At 47.2% G+C, this 17700-nt stretch overlaps 1 protein-coding gene and 1 long non-coding RNA gene across 6 annotated transcripts in view; one reads left to right on the top strand and one right to left on the bottom strand.

The window, feature by feature from the left end:
• FGD5 (FYVE, RhoGEF and PH domain containing 5) overlaps positions 1 to 17700 on the bottom strand; it is a 128213-nt gene that overhangs the window by 7833 nt on the left and 102680 nt on the right. For all 5 annotated transcript variants that reach the window (XM_077857716.1, XM_077857717.1, XM_077857714.1 and 2 more), the window contains exons 11-18: positions 16352 to 16423; positions 15048 to 15116; positions 10743 to 10826; positions 9381 to 9460; positions 7202 to 7301; positions 6759 to 6896; positions 6162 to 6291; positions 5237 to 5367 (exon numbers count right to left, since the gene is read on the bottom strand). In XM_077857716.1, the coding sequence (XP_077713842.1) occupies positions 5237 to 5367; positions 6162 to 6291; positions 6759 to 6896; positions 7202 to 7301; positions 9381 to 9460; positions 10743 to 10826; positions 15048 to 15116; positions 16352 to 16423 (804 nt within the window). The remainder of the gene's footprint in view (positions 1 to 5236; positions 5368 to 6161; positions 6292 to 6758; positions 6897 to 7201; positions 7302 to 9380; positions 9461 to 10742; positions 10827 to 15047; positions 15117 to 16351; positions 16424 to 17700) is intronic.
• Positions 4974 to 15863, top strand: LOC144289524 (uncharacterized). Its single transcript, XR_013357386.1, has 2 exons — positions 4974 to 5397; positions 6065 to 15863. It is a non-coding gene; the product is annotated as an uncharacterized LOC144289524 (long non-coding RNA).

The raw sequence follows: 17700 nt of genomic DNA, 5'->3' as shown, positions 1-17700 counted from the left end.
ATATGAAACTGCAGATATCTGGGGGAAAGGTTCCTCCTAAAACTGATTCTTATAAGAGTTAGTATCTATTCTTCTCAAACTATTCCAAAAAATAGAAAAGTAAGGGAACCTTCCAAATTCATTCTATGAGGCCAGCATTAACCCTGATACCAAGCCAACTAAAGACACCACTAAAAAAGAGAACTTCAGGCCAAATATCTCTGATGAACATAGATGCAAAAATCCTCAACAAAATAATAGCAAACCAAATCCAACCATACATTAAAAAAATCATTCACCACAATCAAGTGGGATTTATTCCTGGGATGCAAGGATGGTTCAATATTCACAAATCAATGTGATACATCACATTAAGAAAAGAAAGGATAAGAACCAAACGATCATTTCAATAGATGTAGAAAAAGCATTTGACAAAGGACAATAGCCATTCATGATAAAAACACTCAAGTAGGTTTAGAGGGAACATACCTCAATATAATAAAGGCCATTTATGAAAAGTGCACAGCTAATATCCTAAATGCAGAAAAACTGACAGCTTTTCCTCTACAGTCAGGGATAAGACAGGGATGTCCACTCTTAACATTTTTATTCAACGTAGTACTAGAAGTCCTATCCAGAGCAATCAGACAACAAAAAGAAATAAAAGGAATCCAAACTAAGATGCCTGGCGGACTCGGTTGGTGGAGCATGCAACTCTTGATCTCAGGGTCATGACTCTGAGCCCCATGTTGAATGTAGAGATTACTTTTTTAAAAAAAGTCCTCCAGGGCAGCCCTGGTGGCTCAGTGGTTTAGCGCCGCCTTCGCCCCGGGCCTGATCCTGGAGACCCGGGATCGAGTCCCACATTGGGCTCCCTGCATGGAGCCTGCTTCTCCCTCTGCCTGTGTCTTTGCCTCTCTCTTTCCCTGTGTCTCTCATGAATAAATAAATAAAATATTAAAAAAATAAAAAAGTCCTCCAAATTGGGAAGGAAGAAGTAAAATTTTCACTATTTGCAGATGACATTATACTATATATAGAAAACCCAAGAGACTCCACCAAAAAACTGCTAGAACTGATAAACAAATTCAGTAAAATCACAGGATACCAAATCAACATACAGAAATCTGTTGCATTTCTATATGCCAATAATGAAGCAGCAGAAAGAGAAATTAAGGAATCAACCACATTTATAACTGCACCAAAAACAACAAGATACCTAGGAATAAACCTAACTAAAGAGGTGAAAGAAAGATCTGTACTATGAAGAAACACTGATGAAAGAAGTGAAGATGGCATAAAAAGATGGAAAAATATCTCATGCTCATGGATTGGAAGAACAAATATCATTAAAATATCAAATATCTATACTATATATATATCTATACTATATTTGTATATATACAAATATCTATGCTACCCAAAGCAACCTTCACAGTTAATGTAATCCCTGTCAAAGTACTACTAGCGTTTTTCACAAAGCTAGAATAGTCCTAAAATTTGTATGGAACCACAGAAGTCCCTAAATAGCCAAAGCAACCTTGTAAAAGAAAAGCTGGAGGCATCACAATTCTGGATTTCTTTTTTTTTTTAAGTTTTTCTTTTTTTTTTTTAAGTTTTATTTATTTATGATAGTCACATCAGAGAGAGAGAGAGAGAGAGGCAGAGACATAGGCAGAGGGAGAAGCAGGCTCCATGCAGCGGGAGCCCGACGTGGGATTCGATCCCGGGTCTCCAGGATCGCGCCCTGGGCCAAAGGCAGGCGCCAAACCGCTGCGCCACCCAGGGATCCCACAATTCTGGATTTCAAGTTATGGTACAAATCTGAAGTAATCAAAAACAGTGTGGTATTGGCACAAAAACAGACACATATCAATGGAACAGAACCCAGAACCCAGAAATGTACCCACAACTATATGGTCAACTAATCTTCAACAAAGCAGGGAAGAATATCCAATGGGAAAAAGGATGTTTCCTCAATAAATGGTATTGGGAAAACTGGACAGCGACATGCAGAAGAGTGAAACTGGGCCACTTTCTTATACCATACACAAAAATAAATTCAAAATGGATGAGAGACCTAAATGAGAGACAGAAAAACACTTAAAATCCTAGAGGAGAACACAGGCAGCAGCCTCTTTGACATGGGCCATAGCAACTTCTTACTAGATGTGTCTCCTGAGGCAAGGGAAACAAAAGTAAAAATGAACTATTGGGATTTCATCAAAATAAAAAGCTTCTGCAAAGAGAAGGAAACAATCAACAAAACTAAAAGGCAACCTTTAGTATTGGATAAGATATCTGCAAATGATATATCTGATGAGGGGTTAATATACAAAAATACATAAAGCACTTACAAAACTCAACACCTAAAAAACGAAAAATCCAGTAAAGGAATGGGCAGAAGACATGAACAGACATTTCTCCAAAGAAGACACACAGATGGCCAACAGACACATGGATGATCACGTCACTTATCATCAGAGAAATGCAAATCAAAACTGCAATGAGATACCACCTCACACTTGTCAGAATGGCTAAAATCAACAACACGAGAAACAACAGGTGTTGGTGAGGATGTGGAGGAAGGGGAACCCCTTCGCACTTTGCTGGGAATGTGAACTGGTGCAGCCACTCTGGAAAACTGTGGAGGTTCCTCAAGAAGTTAAAATAACTATCCTATCGTCTAGCAATTTTACTGCTATTTACCCAAAGAATACTAAGATATTAATTCAAAGGGACATATATATCCCAATGTTTATAGCAGCATTACTGACAATGGCCAAGATATGGAAGCAGCTCAGATGTCGATTGATTGATGGATGGATAAAGAAGAAGCAGTATATACATACAGTGGAATATTACTCAGCCGTAAAAAAGAATGAAATCTTGTCACTTGCAATGACATGGATGGAACTAGAGGGTATTATGCTGAGTAAAATAAGTTGGTCAGAGAAAGAGAAATACCACATAATTTAAACTCATATGTGGAATTTAAGAAACAAAACAAATGAACAAAGGGGGAAAAAAAGAGAGACAGAGAGGGAGCAAACCAAGAAACAGACTCTTAACTACTGAGAACAAACTGATAGTCACCAGAGGGCAGGTAGGCAGGGGATGGGTGAAATATATGATGGGGATTAAGGACTGCACTGTTGTGATGAGCGCCAGGTGTTGTATGGAAGTGCTGACTCACTATATTATACACCTGAAACTAATATAGCACTGTATATTAACTAACTGGAATTTAAATGAAAGCTTGGGGAAAAAACCCACACATACATGCTCAAAAAATAAATTTGATTCTTACATTTTTTAAATTTTTAAGAAGATTTTATTTATTTGAGAGAGAGAGAGAGAGCATGAGCACAAGCACGAGCAGGAGGGTGGGGGGCAGAGGGACAGGGAGAGAGAATCTCAAGCAGACTCTGCACTGAGTGTAGAGCCCCATGCATGGCTTGATGCAGGGCTCAATCTCGCAATCCTGAATTGTGACCTGAACTGAAACCAAGAGTCACACATTCAGCTGACTGAGCTACCTAGGTGTCCCTGATTCTTATACTTTTAAGCTCATCTCTTATGTTTAAAGATGGATCCTCTTTGTAATGTTTACTTAAAAGGGTTTATGATCTTCTTCCTAATAGGGGTGTTAATTCCTGTGCTTATTAGTAGATGTGATATTTGTCTGTTGGAGAGTCTTTATGTGGGGGTTCAAAACACAACACAGGTTTAGAGTAATACTAGTCTGGGGTTCCAGGCCAGGTTCTCCCACTTATTTGATCAGCAATGTGTGACCAAATGTGGAATGATAGCTAAGAGAAATTAAGTGTGAAAAAATGTATAGAAGATTCAGTACAACTTCTTATCTTTTGGGTAAAAAATAAAAGGATCAATGAATGTACATCTTTATTATATATATGCAATAAAATTTCTGGAAGGATCCTTAAGAAACTTGATGGTGGTTACTCTCTGAGGGTAGGTGGGCCTGGAGGACTTTGGGAAGGAGAAAAACTCATGTTTCATCAGGTATTCTTTTGTGCTGTTTTTTTTTTTTTTTTAAGCTTTTGTTTATTCATGAGAGAGACAGAGAGAGCATGAGGCAGAGACACAGGCAGAGGGAGAAGCAGGCTCCATGCAGGGAGCCTGACATGGGACTCGATCCCAGGTCTTCAGCATCAGGCCCTGGGCTGAAGTCAGTGCTAAACTGCTGAGCCACCCAGGCTGCCCCTTTTGTGCTGTTTTGAAAAAACATTTTCTTTACCATGTATGTGTTATTCCCAAGCTTTTTAATATGCAAAGGAATTAAGTTAATGAACAGAACTGTACTCCCTTTAAATATTTCATGCCCTAACACTTTTTAAAACCCTTGCCACGGGATCCCTGGGTGGCGCAGCGGTTTGGCGCCTGCCTTTGGCCCAGGGCGCGATCCTGGAGACCCGGGATCGAATCCCACGTCGGGCTCCCGGTGCATGGAGCCTGCTTCTCCCTCTGCCTCTCTCTCTCTCTCTCTGTGACTATCATAAATAAATAAAAATTAAAAAAATTAAAAAAAAAATAAAAATAAAACCCTTGCCACCTGCTACTCAATAATGAATATTAATGCAGAAACTTGGAAACAGCTGATCACACTTCTTTTGACAGCTTGTATATGCACAGGTAAACATTCGTTTGTGGTTGTGATCAGAATATAGACATATAATCTGACCCTCCATATAGGATGGACTTGACTTCAAGCAATTCTGAGGTTTCCTACAAAGAGTCCCATACCCTCTAGGAGACTCAGCACCTGAGGCTACTTGGGACCTATAGGTTGATTGGTCAGCATAGCTCCGAGGGCCTGCTACGGAGGGCTAAGGCAGAACTGTGACTCTTTCAGTCATAAGAACCCCAGTGATCTGTGCACTGCCCTTGGAGACCAGGTCCAGGCCATGGGACAGTAGAGAAAGTAAGGAGGAAAAAAAGAAAGACTTGGAGGGGAGGGAGGGATGGGAAAGACTTCTAGCACCATCCACATTTCGGGTCTTGCCTTCTGCCACCAAGCAGCCATGTCCTCAGTGATGCCCAGGAGACAAACTCTGAGTCAGTCCTTGTCACTAGAGTGTCTCCCGTTGGGAATTCTCTTTGTCCTGAAGGGCTCAGCCAGGTTGGGGTGGGGGTATGGGTGTGGCATGAGGGGTTCATGGTCCTCTGTCCACTGAGAAGGACTATGAACCTTCTAAATCCCTTGCCTCCCACACAGGCAGTCCACCTGCCTTACCTCAGTTAGGGCTGAAGGGACCTTCTTCTGCTTCTTGAAGGTCGAGGGGTTGATGCTGTGGAAGACGGATGAGAAGGCACTGCTCGAGAAGCGGGGGGAGGACAAGGGGAAGCTCATGCTCACGGGCCGCTCTGTAACCAAGACAAGCCAGGCAAAGGGAGGTGAGTGTCCACATGGACAGGCATGCACCTTGCTTTGGAATGCCAGTCCCTAAAAAATTAGAGCTCCTAGTCCCTCATGAGATGGGACTCAGCCTCATGATGGGGGTTAGGTGTGACCAGAAAGACAAGCACACTCCCTCTGCTGACACAAAGGCCATGGTGACCAAGAAGAAAGGCTTCTCCTGGGTGCTGGCCATGCCTTCTTCATCTGGGCTGTCCTCCATGATGGCTTCAGGTGGCCTCAGGGAGAAAACTTTGCTTTTAGGCCCAGGACACTTGTCCCTTTGGACCAACATTGCCTGCACAAAGCCTGTACCCTGAGCACAGTCTCTCAAGGGCCAGCCTGGCTTCCCCAGGCTCTTTCATCAATCAAGAAGCCCTCAGCCCTTGCCTGATCCACAGTTCCTGTGCTGTCTGTCTCAAAATCCTTATCCTGGAAAAGTCCCGTAGAACATAAGTCTATAGAACATTTTCAAAAAGAGTGCCACCGTGGCAAAGTAAACATGAAGCACCACGCCTGCTTCACAGAGAGGCACAGACCGAGTGCTTCCCAAGCTTAGCTGCCCACAGACCCTTCTTCTGGGAGTGCCAATCGACTTCCCATGGAGTCAACATTTTAGGAAACGGTGCCCTAGGTGTGAGTTTAAACCCCCTTTTCCTCCTCCAGGGCTGCTTTTGTTCTGCGCCTCCCCAGGAAAGTGGCTTCAGGCACCAACCACAGGCCGGTGAGAGGCCTCCCAGAAGAGCAGTGGTCCCCAGGTTACCTCTCATCAAGCCTGGGACATCCCCGCCCCTCTTCTTCAGCTCCCCGTAGCAGCCATCACAGACCTTGGCCATCCGGTCCTTGAGGTACTTCAGAGGGTACTTGTTTCTTGAACAGTTCCGGCACACAATCTGCAAGGCCAGTTGGGGACACATGCTGGAACGGTTCTCACCCTCTGCATGTGCAGAAGGCCAGCGTCCTCTCCCCTCTGCTGACCAGCCCCCTGCCACTTCTCCAGGAACTGTTCTGAGTGCAGGACTGTGCCAGGTCCCCCTGCTTTTCCATCGTAGAGACACAGTTTCTCTGCAAATGTCTTATCAGTTTGTCTGATAAGCCCTTAACCAGGACGCAATACTTTTTCTCCAAAGACAACAGCCACATGTGCTCTGATTTTCCTTTGGGAATGCATTGGTCTAATAGAACGGGATTTGGAGCCCTGGCTCCAGGCTCTCAGTATAATGGGCATCAACAATTCCTACCTGACAGGGTTAGTGTGAAAACACCCTGACCTGGGTTCCACAGCAACTGCTGGGTGCCCCTGAATCCCCACCCCACCCCACACGACCCTATGTCACTCACCCAGACGAGTGTGACTCACCTTGCCACAGGCATGGCAGTGATGACGCCTCAGGGTGAGGGAGAAGTCACAGCCACAGTTCATGCACATCATAACATGTGTGACAGGCACCAGAGTGGGGGGCCTCTCCCCCAGGCTGACCCCCAGCCTCTCTCGTATCTGGAGCAATGGAATGAGGTGAGCAGTGTGGTCAGGAGATGGCTGGATGGGTGCCCTCTTTCCAGTACAGGGTGTTTTTGTGTGGGGTGGATTCTAATTCTACAACCCCCTCCATCCCACTGCATCCTCCAGGATGCTAACTTTGGGTCAGAAACAGAGCCAACTAGAGGTACTTGGGCTGCACAGTGACTGTGGGGCGTTTGTGGGAAGGGTAGGAGGCGGAACCTGATGGAAGGAGCGGTGGGTACCCAGGGAAACCTAGAGCTGTGAGGCCAGTGTCAAGTGGCTCTAGGGTCCCCACTCACCTCCACACTGTGGTGAAAGGCCGCCAAAGCTTGGGCCTTGTAATCCTCAGGGAGGGCCCTGCTCAGACAGCTGTGCCACTCATCTCGCTCTGCACAGGAGCTGTGGGCAGAAGCTAGTGTGAGCAAGGCATGCAGGCATGCATAGCAGCTTGGCCTCTGTTTCTCAGTGTAGATCAAGTTCCCCCACCTCTCCCCTGGCTGTGCCTCTTGGTGTCTGACATCCCAGCAAGCACCAGCCACCTGCCAGACCAGCCTAGGACTGTACCTCAGTATCTGCCTCTACTAGCAGGGTAGCCAGGGCAAGCTAGCTGTCCTCTGGGCCTGCTTCCTTCCCTATAACACGGGACTGTCAGTACCATTCCTCTAACTCCCAACACTGTTAGGTGGAAGAAATGACATGTAGGTTTGTTAATGGTAAAGCACTGTGCAGAAGCAAAGGGCATTTGGGAGGCACAGAGGTTCCCACACTTAGGAGGGACGAGGGGCAGGGTGCCAAGGGCTGCGTACACAGAGATGGGAGGAGTAGGGACAGCTGGAAAAGTTCAACATCCTCGTCTCTCCATCTTCCTCATCATTTTCCTACATAGTTTCCCAGACATTCCCTCACCCAACATGCTGACTTCCAAATCCCTACTCTGCACCCTGCCCCGCAGGTTTCCGGAGTGGTGAGCACGGTCCTGAGGCAGCGGGGTGAAAATTCTCCCAGGGCCCACTAGGTGTCGCTCCCACCCTGCATTAAGTGTGTGGCCTGCCCAGGAAAGCCAGGATAAGGGACTAGGTTGGCCAGGGAGGCACAGGGGGTGATGGGTGACCAGATGCCATCCCCTAAAGGGAGATGTATGGGTGCCCCTGTTCCCTGAAAGCTTCAGCATGAAGTATTTGGGCATGCCGGAAGGTGACTGGCCTGTCAGTGATAGTGGCTCCTCAAGGCCACTGGCCCAAGGACAGTGCCCCTGCCTAGTAGAGATGGACAGCCCCAACTGAAGGGCCGAGTATGGCCACCCACACTGGACAAATAGAAGCCATACCCTTCTCCGGCCTCAGACTTCCCTAGAGATGAGGAGAAAAAACACCAAGGAACCCCACCTAGGCATCACCTCCTCCAGGAAGCCTGCCCTTCCCCGATGGGTGGTTGCTCCATGGAATTTTCAAGGTTTCTTCTACCCACTGAGGCCAGTAGACAGCAGTGGATAAGAGCTCTGGGTCACACACTCCTGCATTTGAGCCCCAGTTCCTCCTCACATGGTCATGTGACTTCCCTCTAGGCCTCAACTCCCCAGGCATGGGGGAGGCCTCAAGCTCCACACCCAAGGGTGGCGATGGGATCAAAGGAGCCTGAAACCCAGCAGATGCCCAATGCACATTGCTCTTGTCATCAACACCATTAACTATTACAGCAGTTATGTTCTATGCCCTGCCCTTAATGTGCGCTTCCGCTGAGCACACCAAGGTTTAAATCCTGTGTCCTCAGCACAGGAGCTAGCACCGAGGAGTGGCTAATACATGCTTGAATGAGTAAACGCAACTACATGAGAGTGTATCAGCGTGTGCACATCCTGTGCCACACCTGGAACGACCTCCTCACACCAATAGTACTGCTGCCACCCCCAGGGTCATGCACCAGCTGAGGGAGGAGACACCTATGCCTTGGGGACCCTGTCCCAGCCCCCACAGTGCCCACAGTGGCGCTAGCAGGAACCGTATCTCCCTGGGGTTTGAGCCCAGAGAGCTAGAGCTGGCCTTGCCCTGAAGCTCTTTTGCTGCCCAGAGTGAGGTGGGATCCTTGGGTAGCCCGAAGGCCTGGAGAAAACACAGACACTTCTGATAGAAAGGCCACAACTCCAAACCAGGGAAAGGCAAATGATGAATGCTCACTCATTATGTTTTTCTCTTGCTCTCTGGATATGAAAGCCTAAAAGCAGACCACTTTATGAACTAAAGTGCACAGTGGGTTTTTCACTCACCTTAACTTCTTGCATTGCTGTAAAGACCCAATGTTTTACAAACATGAGATACTGTTATTGTTGTATTTAAACGACAGGTTCTAGAACATAAGCCCCTTGACCCAAAACAATACCAAAATAGACATGACACATCCAGCTTGTTATTCCAACCTTTAACACCTATAAAATCCTGCCCCTCCACCCCCCAGGCCCTCCTTCCACCCACCTCCCCATACCTTGCAGACAGAGTCAGACAGGACTGGGGAGTCTCGATCTTTAGAGCATAGGGCACTTTCTCCATCACAGGGCGACTGACCTGCAAAACCAACAGCAGACTGTCAGGAGGGGCAACCACAGACCCCACTCTTCTCTTGGTCTTGCCACCATCCTTCTATGAGCTTGAGTTTCCTCACCTGCAAAGGGTGGTAGACGCTGTGTGCATGTGTGTGCATGGAGGGGGGAGTGCTGGTCCCAACTCTGTGGTCTGTGGGCACCTGCCCACCCCAGGGTGGTGGGTATGTACCCTAAAGAGCGGAAAGCAGGCTCTTTTTTTTTTTTTTTAAAGATTTACTCATTTATTTATAATAGACATAGAGAGAGGAGAGAGAGGCAGAGACACAGGAGGAGGGAGAAGCAGGCTCCATGTCGGGAGCCCGACGCAGGACTCGATCCCGGGACTCCAGGATCGCGCCCTGGGCCAAAGGCAGGCGCCAAACCGCTGAGCCACCCAGGGATCCCCGGAAAGCAGGCTCTTAAGGACATATCTATACACCATGTGCATAGCAGCATTATTTATAATAGCCAAAAGGTGAAAGTAACTCAACTGTCCATCCGTGGATGAAAAACAAAATGGAAAAACAAAATATGGTCTATATGTACAATGGAATATCATTAAGCCATAAACAGGAAGGACATTCTGACACAGGCTGCAACATGGACGCACCTTGAGGACATCCTGCTAGCTGAAATAGGCCAGTCACAAAAAGACAAACACTGCATAATCCTACTTATATGAATTATCTAGAGCAAATTCCTGGAGACAAAAAGTAGGATGGTAGATGCCAGGGGATGGGGCTGGAGGAATGGGAAATTAGGAAAGAGGTTGGAGTTTTATCTGGGGAGGATTTAAAAACTTCTAGAAATCACTGGTGGTGATGGTTGCACAACAGGGTAGATACACAACACTGCTGAACTGTATGCTTAAAAATGATCAAAATGGTAAATTGTATGTTACCTGTATTTTGCAATTTAAAAAAACTTTATGAAACACCCATTTATTTCCTCCCTCCAAATGTTTCCTTATGCATCTTCCTCTTTTTAGAAATGTCCTTCCCTTTCCCCTTCCCCATCTGTCCAAATATTATTATCTAGCCTAAGGGATTCAGCTCCCCTCCTCCGGAAAGTCCTCCTTCCCTCTCCCCTCTACCTGACTACCTATAGCACAAAGCTGCTATAACCCACAATGAAATACTGTTTCCCTGGAGCTGCCTCTTCCTGCTGATCTATGAGCTCCCAGAAGTGGGGATGCGGTGGTGTCTCCTCCCCTGAGGTCTCCCTCTGCCCATCCACCCCAGGGTGGCCTAGTACCAGGCATTTACCTTCATGCTGGCCACTGACAACGTGTTCTTCAGCCGGTATTTCCCATCCTTCTGGGGATATGTGTACAGGAGCACATCGCTCATCTGGGGAGAAGGAAACCCCATCAGATGTTTCTTGGCCGCAGAAGGCTGTGTGGGGTATTTGTCTTGGAGGATCACTGAATTCTGGATAGCAGAGGCATCTTGCCTTTTTCCTCACAGGAAAGCAAAACCACTCTGAGCGAACATGTGAGCCCCCTCCCTGAAATCCCACTCCTAGGTCTATAGTTAAAAGGAATAAATGCAGATGTCCACAAAAAGCCAAGTACAGGAATGTTCATGCAGGCTTTATTCATAACAGCCAATAGTGGAAACAACCCAAATGTTACACAACAGGTCAATGCGTAAATGAACCATGGTACATCCATACTGTGGAGTACTACATAGCAACCAAAAGGAACTGATGGAACACACACAGCATGGGTGAATCTCAAAAACACGCTAAGTGAAAGAAGTCAGACACAGAGGAGTACACACTGCTTCATAGCATTTATATGAAGTTCCAAAACAGGTAAAACTAACCTGTAGTGATGGAAATTAGGCCAATGGTCGCTTAGGCAGAGGATGGGGGAAGTGAGTGCTAAGGGGCACAGGGGACCTTTCAGGGGTGGGGGATGGCTAGAAATATTCTATACCTTGACCGAAGTGGTGGTTACACAATGATATATATTAGTCAATGCGTAGACATGTATACTTAAATTGATGCATTTTACTCTACAAATGGAGCTGCCATAAAGTATAGTTAAGGAAGGGTGATGGGGAGGGACATAGCTCCTTAAGGATAGGGAGCTGCTGAGTCCTGATCACTGGTGTACCTCCAGTGACCACAGTAGGTAATAATATTTGTTAAATGAGCAACTGAAGCTCCTTGCCCCTATCTAGGGCAGACCAGAAGAACCATAGTGAAAGGCACCTCACTTCCATGGGGGGAGTGTTTCTGTTTGGCTAAAAGGGTTACAGTTTGGAAAAAGGATATCAATCCTCACCCTGCTCTGTAGCATCTATGCGACTGTGGATAAGCTGCCTGACCCCCCCTCCCTGAGCTTCAGCTTCCTCCCAGCAGAGCAGGAGGAAGCTGCCCCTACCTCATCATGGATGCTGAGAAAGAACTGACCCCAGTGAGCCCACCATGTGTGGGAGCCAGTATAAAGTAGAGGCGTTGTGAGGACTGAACAGGACGAGGCATCTAAGGAGCCGAAACAGAGAAAGAACTCAGGATTAGCACTTCCTCTCCCCACAGGGAGTCTGCTGTGGGAACAGAATCCTGCCACTAGCTCTTAGGATCCCAACATCGCAGCCACAGTAGCGCAGGACACTTGGCCTGGACACAGAGTTGCTGCATGAGCAAACCTTTCCTCTCTCTGGACCTCACTGTCTCTAAGCAGAGTTGGGGTAAACCAGGGGCCAGCAAACGTTTCAATAAAGGCCTAGAGAGTATTTAAGTCTTTGCAGGTCACAGAGTCTCTGTCACAACTATTCAACTCAGCCACTGTAATCCAAAAGCATTCACAGACCATCCATGAATGAATGCATGAGACTGTGTTTCAATAGACCTCTAGGACCCCCAGGTCAGAGGAGACTTCAAAGCCTCCTCCAGCTCTTCCCTTCTAATAATGACAAAGAGCTACTGTCCACTGAACATTCACTCTGTACTAGGTGCTGAGGTAAGTACCCTGATCTCAATTCATGCCCCCAATAATCCCATCAGGCAGGCACTATCATTATCATCCTCATTTCACAGAGGGAGAAATTGAGGCACAGAGAGCCTTGACAACCTGCCCAAGGTTACAAAACTTGTAAGTGGCAGAGGCAGGGTCATATGTAAATGAATGCACTTCCAGTATGTTCAGGTGTGGTATGTTGGGGGGTGGCCACATGGTTAAGTCCTGGCCCCATCTGGGGACAGTGACCAAACCTGGGCACAGAGCCTTGCTCATAAGCCTGCCCACCCTGGGGAATTGGCTTATGTCACTGATCAGAGCAGTCCCAGACCTTGTATGGCTGCCCCTCAAGCACCTGCTGCCATGGCAACTACCATTAGCACCCTGGGGTTTTATGAGTGGTCAGGACCAGGCTGCCTTCCAATTGCCCATAGTTTTCCTTTCCTCTTCAAAGCGGGCAGGAGTTTTCAGACTGATCTGGAGGAAGATAGAGGAATTCTTCATTGAAGAGTGAAGGGGAATCTCTCACAATAATAAGCCACCAGCGGGAGCCCCACCTACCACCTGGGGCCATGGTGGGAACCTCTCTGTAGCATTACCAAAACCCCCGTGCAGTGGTGGGCAGATATCCTGACTTTGTTCTAAAATTAACAATTATTTTATGAAAATGGCACCTTAGGAGGAAGAAAAATTCTTAAGTGTATTCATCATGGCTCTTCCTGGCTCAGGAACCTGTCTGTCTCTCCTGGAGGTATTTATGAAGATCCTATGCTAATTCAGAGAAAGAATGGGACCCTGGTTCAGCCTGCAGGGAGGTATGGCCTAACAAAAACAAGAGACTAAAAGAGACCCAGGCCTAGCATGGAGATGAGTGAGTGAGAGGCTATGATGAAGGGCCAATTAGATGCTGGAGAGCACATGAGGGAGGGAAAGAGAGAAAGGAGAGGGCAAAGGGGAGGAGTAGAGGGAGGGGGAAGACACTCAGGAAGATCAGGACACTGTGTCTTCCCTGGCACTCAAGGTCCCTGTGAGAGGCAGAGGCACAAGCAGAGCCTGGCCAGAGGAGGTGGCCAGATGGGGAATGGCTAGGGGTTCAAAAGGGAGCTCCCTCTATTCCAGCTGCTGCTTCACTCCCTTCCTTCATAGGCAGGAAGGACAATTATCCGACTCTAAAGACAAGGGCACTGAGACTCAGAGAAGTGATGGATGTGCCATGGGCCTCATAGCCAGTAAGTGTCAGAACTCGGATGTGATCCAGTCTGACTCCAAAGCTCATGCTCCTTTATCACCATCCTGGACCTTATTTTTTCATCCTGAGAAGACATGGTTGTGGGCTCCAACTCTCCCCAGGGCTGTGCTGGCACAGAGGGAGAACCTGTGTCCCATGGGGCCATTGTGAGAGGGAAGGGAAGACACTGTTTCCAGATAAGCTGCTTCTATGTACCTCATTTAATTCCCTAAACCACCTAGTATTTCCACTTTCCTCTTGGAAAAGCTGAGGCTCAGACATGTCTGTGACTTGTCTAAGGGTTTCAGAGGGGCTAAGCGTTGGGTTAGGATCTAACCTGCTCACTCTGGCTCATGACCACATATATCCTAAATTCAAGGCTATCATTTCTTCTCATAGAAGGAGTTTTCAAATATTTAGACTAACACGGAACAAAAGATGGCTTCCTCCTATCTCTCTTTGCTCTTCCTCTTTGTTCCTGTGGCCCTGAGATTCCGTCCATGCCATTCTCATAATTCCATCTTTATGTCAGACTTTGAAGGTTCAGGGGGCAGCATGAGACTTTTCTCTTTGTTTCCAGTGCCCAGCACACCAGAGGTGCTCACTTAATATCTGAAACACAGTTCTTAAGACACTTGGAGCCTCTTCACTGTTACTCTGCACACAATTCTAACAAAGTGTAAGGAGGCTGTTGGGCAGCCACAACTGACAGTAAAAAAAAAAAAAGCCAATAGTGAATAACAGAGAGAAAATTATACCCAGCAGGTGGGAGAACTTAAAAGGCAAAACAACTTGGGAGTTGTAGGGTTGGGGCAAATTGCTGCTTGTAGCTCAACAGCCACAGAGGTTGATATTACCATGTAACAGGCCTAGGCATTCCCTGGTACTCCAGACTGTGGCTGTAAATCATTAGAACTATTACATTGTACTCTGTCTTGTGCACAGTGGAGAAAGTGCTAGACTGAGGTCACAACCCTGGTTCCCTTCTGGGCCTCTGCCACCAATCTGCTGGGAGATGCAGCCAAGGAAACTCCCCTTCTGGATCTCAGTTTTCTCATGCTTAGATAAGGCAGTCGAATAGTTATATCCAGGGTAAGAACTTCCCAGTGTTAGGATGTTTCAGATGGGGATAGAGGTAATTCAATTTCGGCAAAATTCCATTCAAAATCACTCAAATAATAAATGCAGGAAGGGTTGTGGTTGGCAAGGGTTAAGCTCTCAGCTCTCTGGAAAGCTCAGTTCTGCAGAATGATCCTCATCCTAAATATTTGTCTCTGTTCTAGCAGCCACCCTCTTCCAGCTGTCTTTGAATAATGAGCTAGAAAAACATCACAGAATTGGACAGTCCTGGGGCTTGGCTGGGGGCCAGGTACTTACCAGGAACAGGTGTCGGGGGCGTCTGCTTTTCCCTGTTACTTTCATCAGTGTCCCCTCCTTCAGAAACTCCTGTGGGAAGAGAAGGAGACCTGGAGAGTCAGACTGATGCCTACTGCCATCCTAAAGAAGGATGGGGGAAAGGCCCTGAGAAGGAACCATTAGTTACGATGCCTCCCAAAGCACCACAGAATAGCTCATGGGTGAATTCCCAGCTTTAGAGTGATGCCCGTGTTTGCCAGCACAGCTCTGGAGACAGACAACTCTGCTTTTTAGGAACACTCCACTCTGAATTATATACCAAGTCCCAGACACTGTTCTGGCCTCCAAGTGATCCAGACAGTGACTCCTTCCCTGGTTTGCTGTCTTGAGGAGACCTTCAGACTGGACACTCTGAAGGTTTGCTAAAACAGTGGAAGACCTGTGAATAGCTGCTACAGGCTCCTTAATTCTGGAGGATATTTAAAACAGATGTTTATTCTTTTTAAAAGATTTTATTTATTTATTCATGAGAGACACACACAGAGAGAGGCAGAGACACAGGCAGAGGGGAAGCATGCTCCATGCAGGGAGCCCGATGCGGGACTTGATCTCAGGACTCCAGGATCATGCCCTGGGCTGAAGGCAGGAGCTAAACCGCCGAGCCACTCAGGCATCCCTAAAATAATTGTTTAATGTTACTTAAAGATAAATAAAATAGATGTTTAATAAATATCTACTGAATTGATAATCCTGGGCCAAAACAGTAGGTGTGATTTTATAGAATCTCAGACCAGTGAGATCCCTGCTAATTTTGAATAAAATATCCTGAGCACAACCTCTCATTTGTCTCTTGTCCTTCATGGACCATAGCAGGTAACGAACACATTTTTGACTATTTTTGAGCTGAGTTTTATGTTTTCCATTCGGAAGCTTAAAAGTGGGTAAATTTGTCTCTTGAAGAATATTATTTTTAAGATACTTTGTTGGGGCTCTTGAGAGATGGTTTTCCTGATTTCCCAGCAATGCTGGGCTAAACTAAAAATACTTGGCCATCTCTTCTTTTCAGAGGTGAAAAGAACTACCGGGGACTCTGAACCCAAATGGCGCTGTTCCTTTAAAGATCCTGAAAGTGGAAAACCCCACTGGGAGGCCGCCCATGGGTCTTGTAGCCCAGCAGACCACCCACCCTCCCTCCTCGGGTAAACAGCACCTGCAGCCAGGCCTGTCTGGGACCAGCCCAGCTGAACAATGGGTCTTATCAGAGCCTCACCCGCCTGCCTAGCAGGCCGCCCTCTGTCCCTGCCCATGGCGGCGGTGGCACTCACCCTTCCTGGCTGGAGGAGATCCCCTTGGCCCCGAACACTGTGCTCAATGTGGACCAACTTCTGCAGATTTTCCTGTGGGTGGGAGCAGAGTGATGGGGAGATGGTCAGGACCCATGCAGGGGGTCTCATCCCCTCTGCTGGGAGTGTCATTGCTTCTACTTCAGAGGAGGAAAAGGGAGCCCAGAAAGGCCTTGTCCAAAATCTTACCTCTCGTCCATGGCAGGGTTGGGACCTGAGCCTGGGTCTGCAGGATGCCAGACCTGTGGGCTGCTCATATTCAAGCTAGTCCCTCTGGGCCTGGGATCTGACACGACCATCTTCTGCGTGCCATGGTGCAAGCCCCCTGCCCTTGCTATGCTATCCGAGAGCCATATTTATCGTCAGGCCATGGCCCCTACTCTAAATCTGTGTACCCCATAAAGCCTGGAGCATCCAGACTTCACTAACCCAGAGTAGACAGATGCCCACGACTAGACTGTCTCTCTAGGCTTGCAGCCCAGAATGGGGCCTCTAGATAGTAATCAAGAAAATGTTCTACCTGGGGAAGAAACAGATCTAAGTTCCTTGAAGGAAAAGTAAGTGTGCCTGGGAACTCCTGTTGGTCCCTCACTGGGTTACCGAAATACACAGTGACACACCTCCCTTCCCTCTGCACAGCACCCCATTATGCTAGAAGTAACCTACCCATGGGGTGGGTGCCCCGTGAAGCCTATGCAGGGTCAGGTTCTAAAGTCAACTAATAAGGTGAAAATTGTGTATAGGGACATTGCCTTGAAAAGGCTTTTACACCATCCATAGTTTTGGGCACAAAATCCTGCACGCTAGAAATGTGTGATAATTGTTCCATTTCCACTCGTGATGTAGAATGCTGCACGAGAACAGTGGCCCTAGCCTAACAGTGAGAAAAGGATAATCTACACAATCCTGACTCTTCTTACATCTACTGGAGAGCCGAAGTCACAAGGCAACCAACTGACCCAAGTCCTAAAGATTGACAAGCCCCTTCACAGTGACATAAGACATGTGTACTGTTGCAACACACAGGAGGAAGAGGCAGCTGCATAAAGGAGGATAAGAAGAAAGCAGATAAAATGTTAATGGATTCTGCAAGGTCAGGTGTGGCCTGATGGGATAGTTTAGAATAAAAGAGAGACCCAGACTCAAGGCACATCTGCAATCACTGGCAAGCTCTTTTCCAGCAGTTCCCACTAGGTGCTCATAAGGAGGACTAGAGGCAGAGCAGAGGACCAGAAAGGACCCCCCACCCCTTGGTGGTGAAGGCATGCTGGCTGCCACTGGGGGGGCTGCCATAAAACCCTGCCAACTTCCCCAGTTCCTTCTCTTGTACA

The sequence above is a fragment of the Canis aureus genome, chromosome 19, assembly GCF_053574225.1.
Source record: "Canis aureus isolate CA01 chromosome 19, VMU_Caureus_v.1.0, whole genome shotgun sequence".
Taxonomy (NCBI): domain Eukaryota; kingdom Metazoa; phylum Chordata; class Mammalia; order Carnivora; family Canidae; genus Canis; species Canis aureus.
This window is presented reverse-complemented; position numbering and strand designations above follow the sequence as displayed.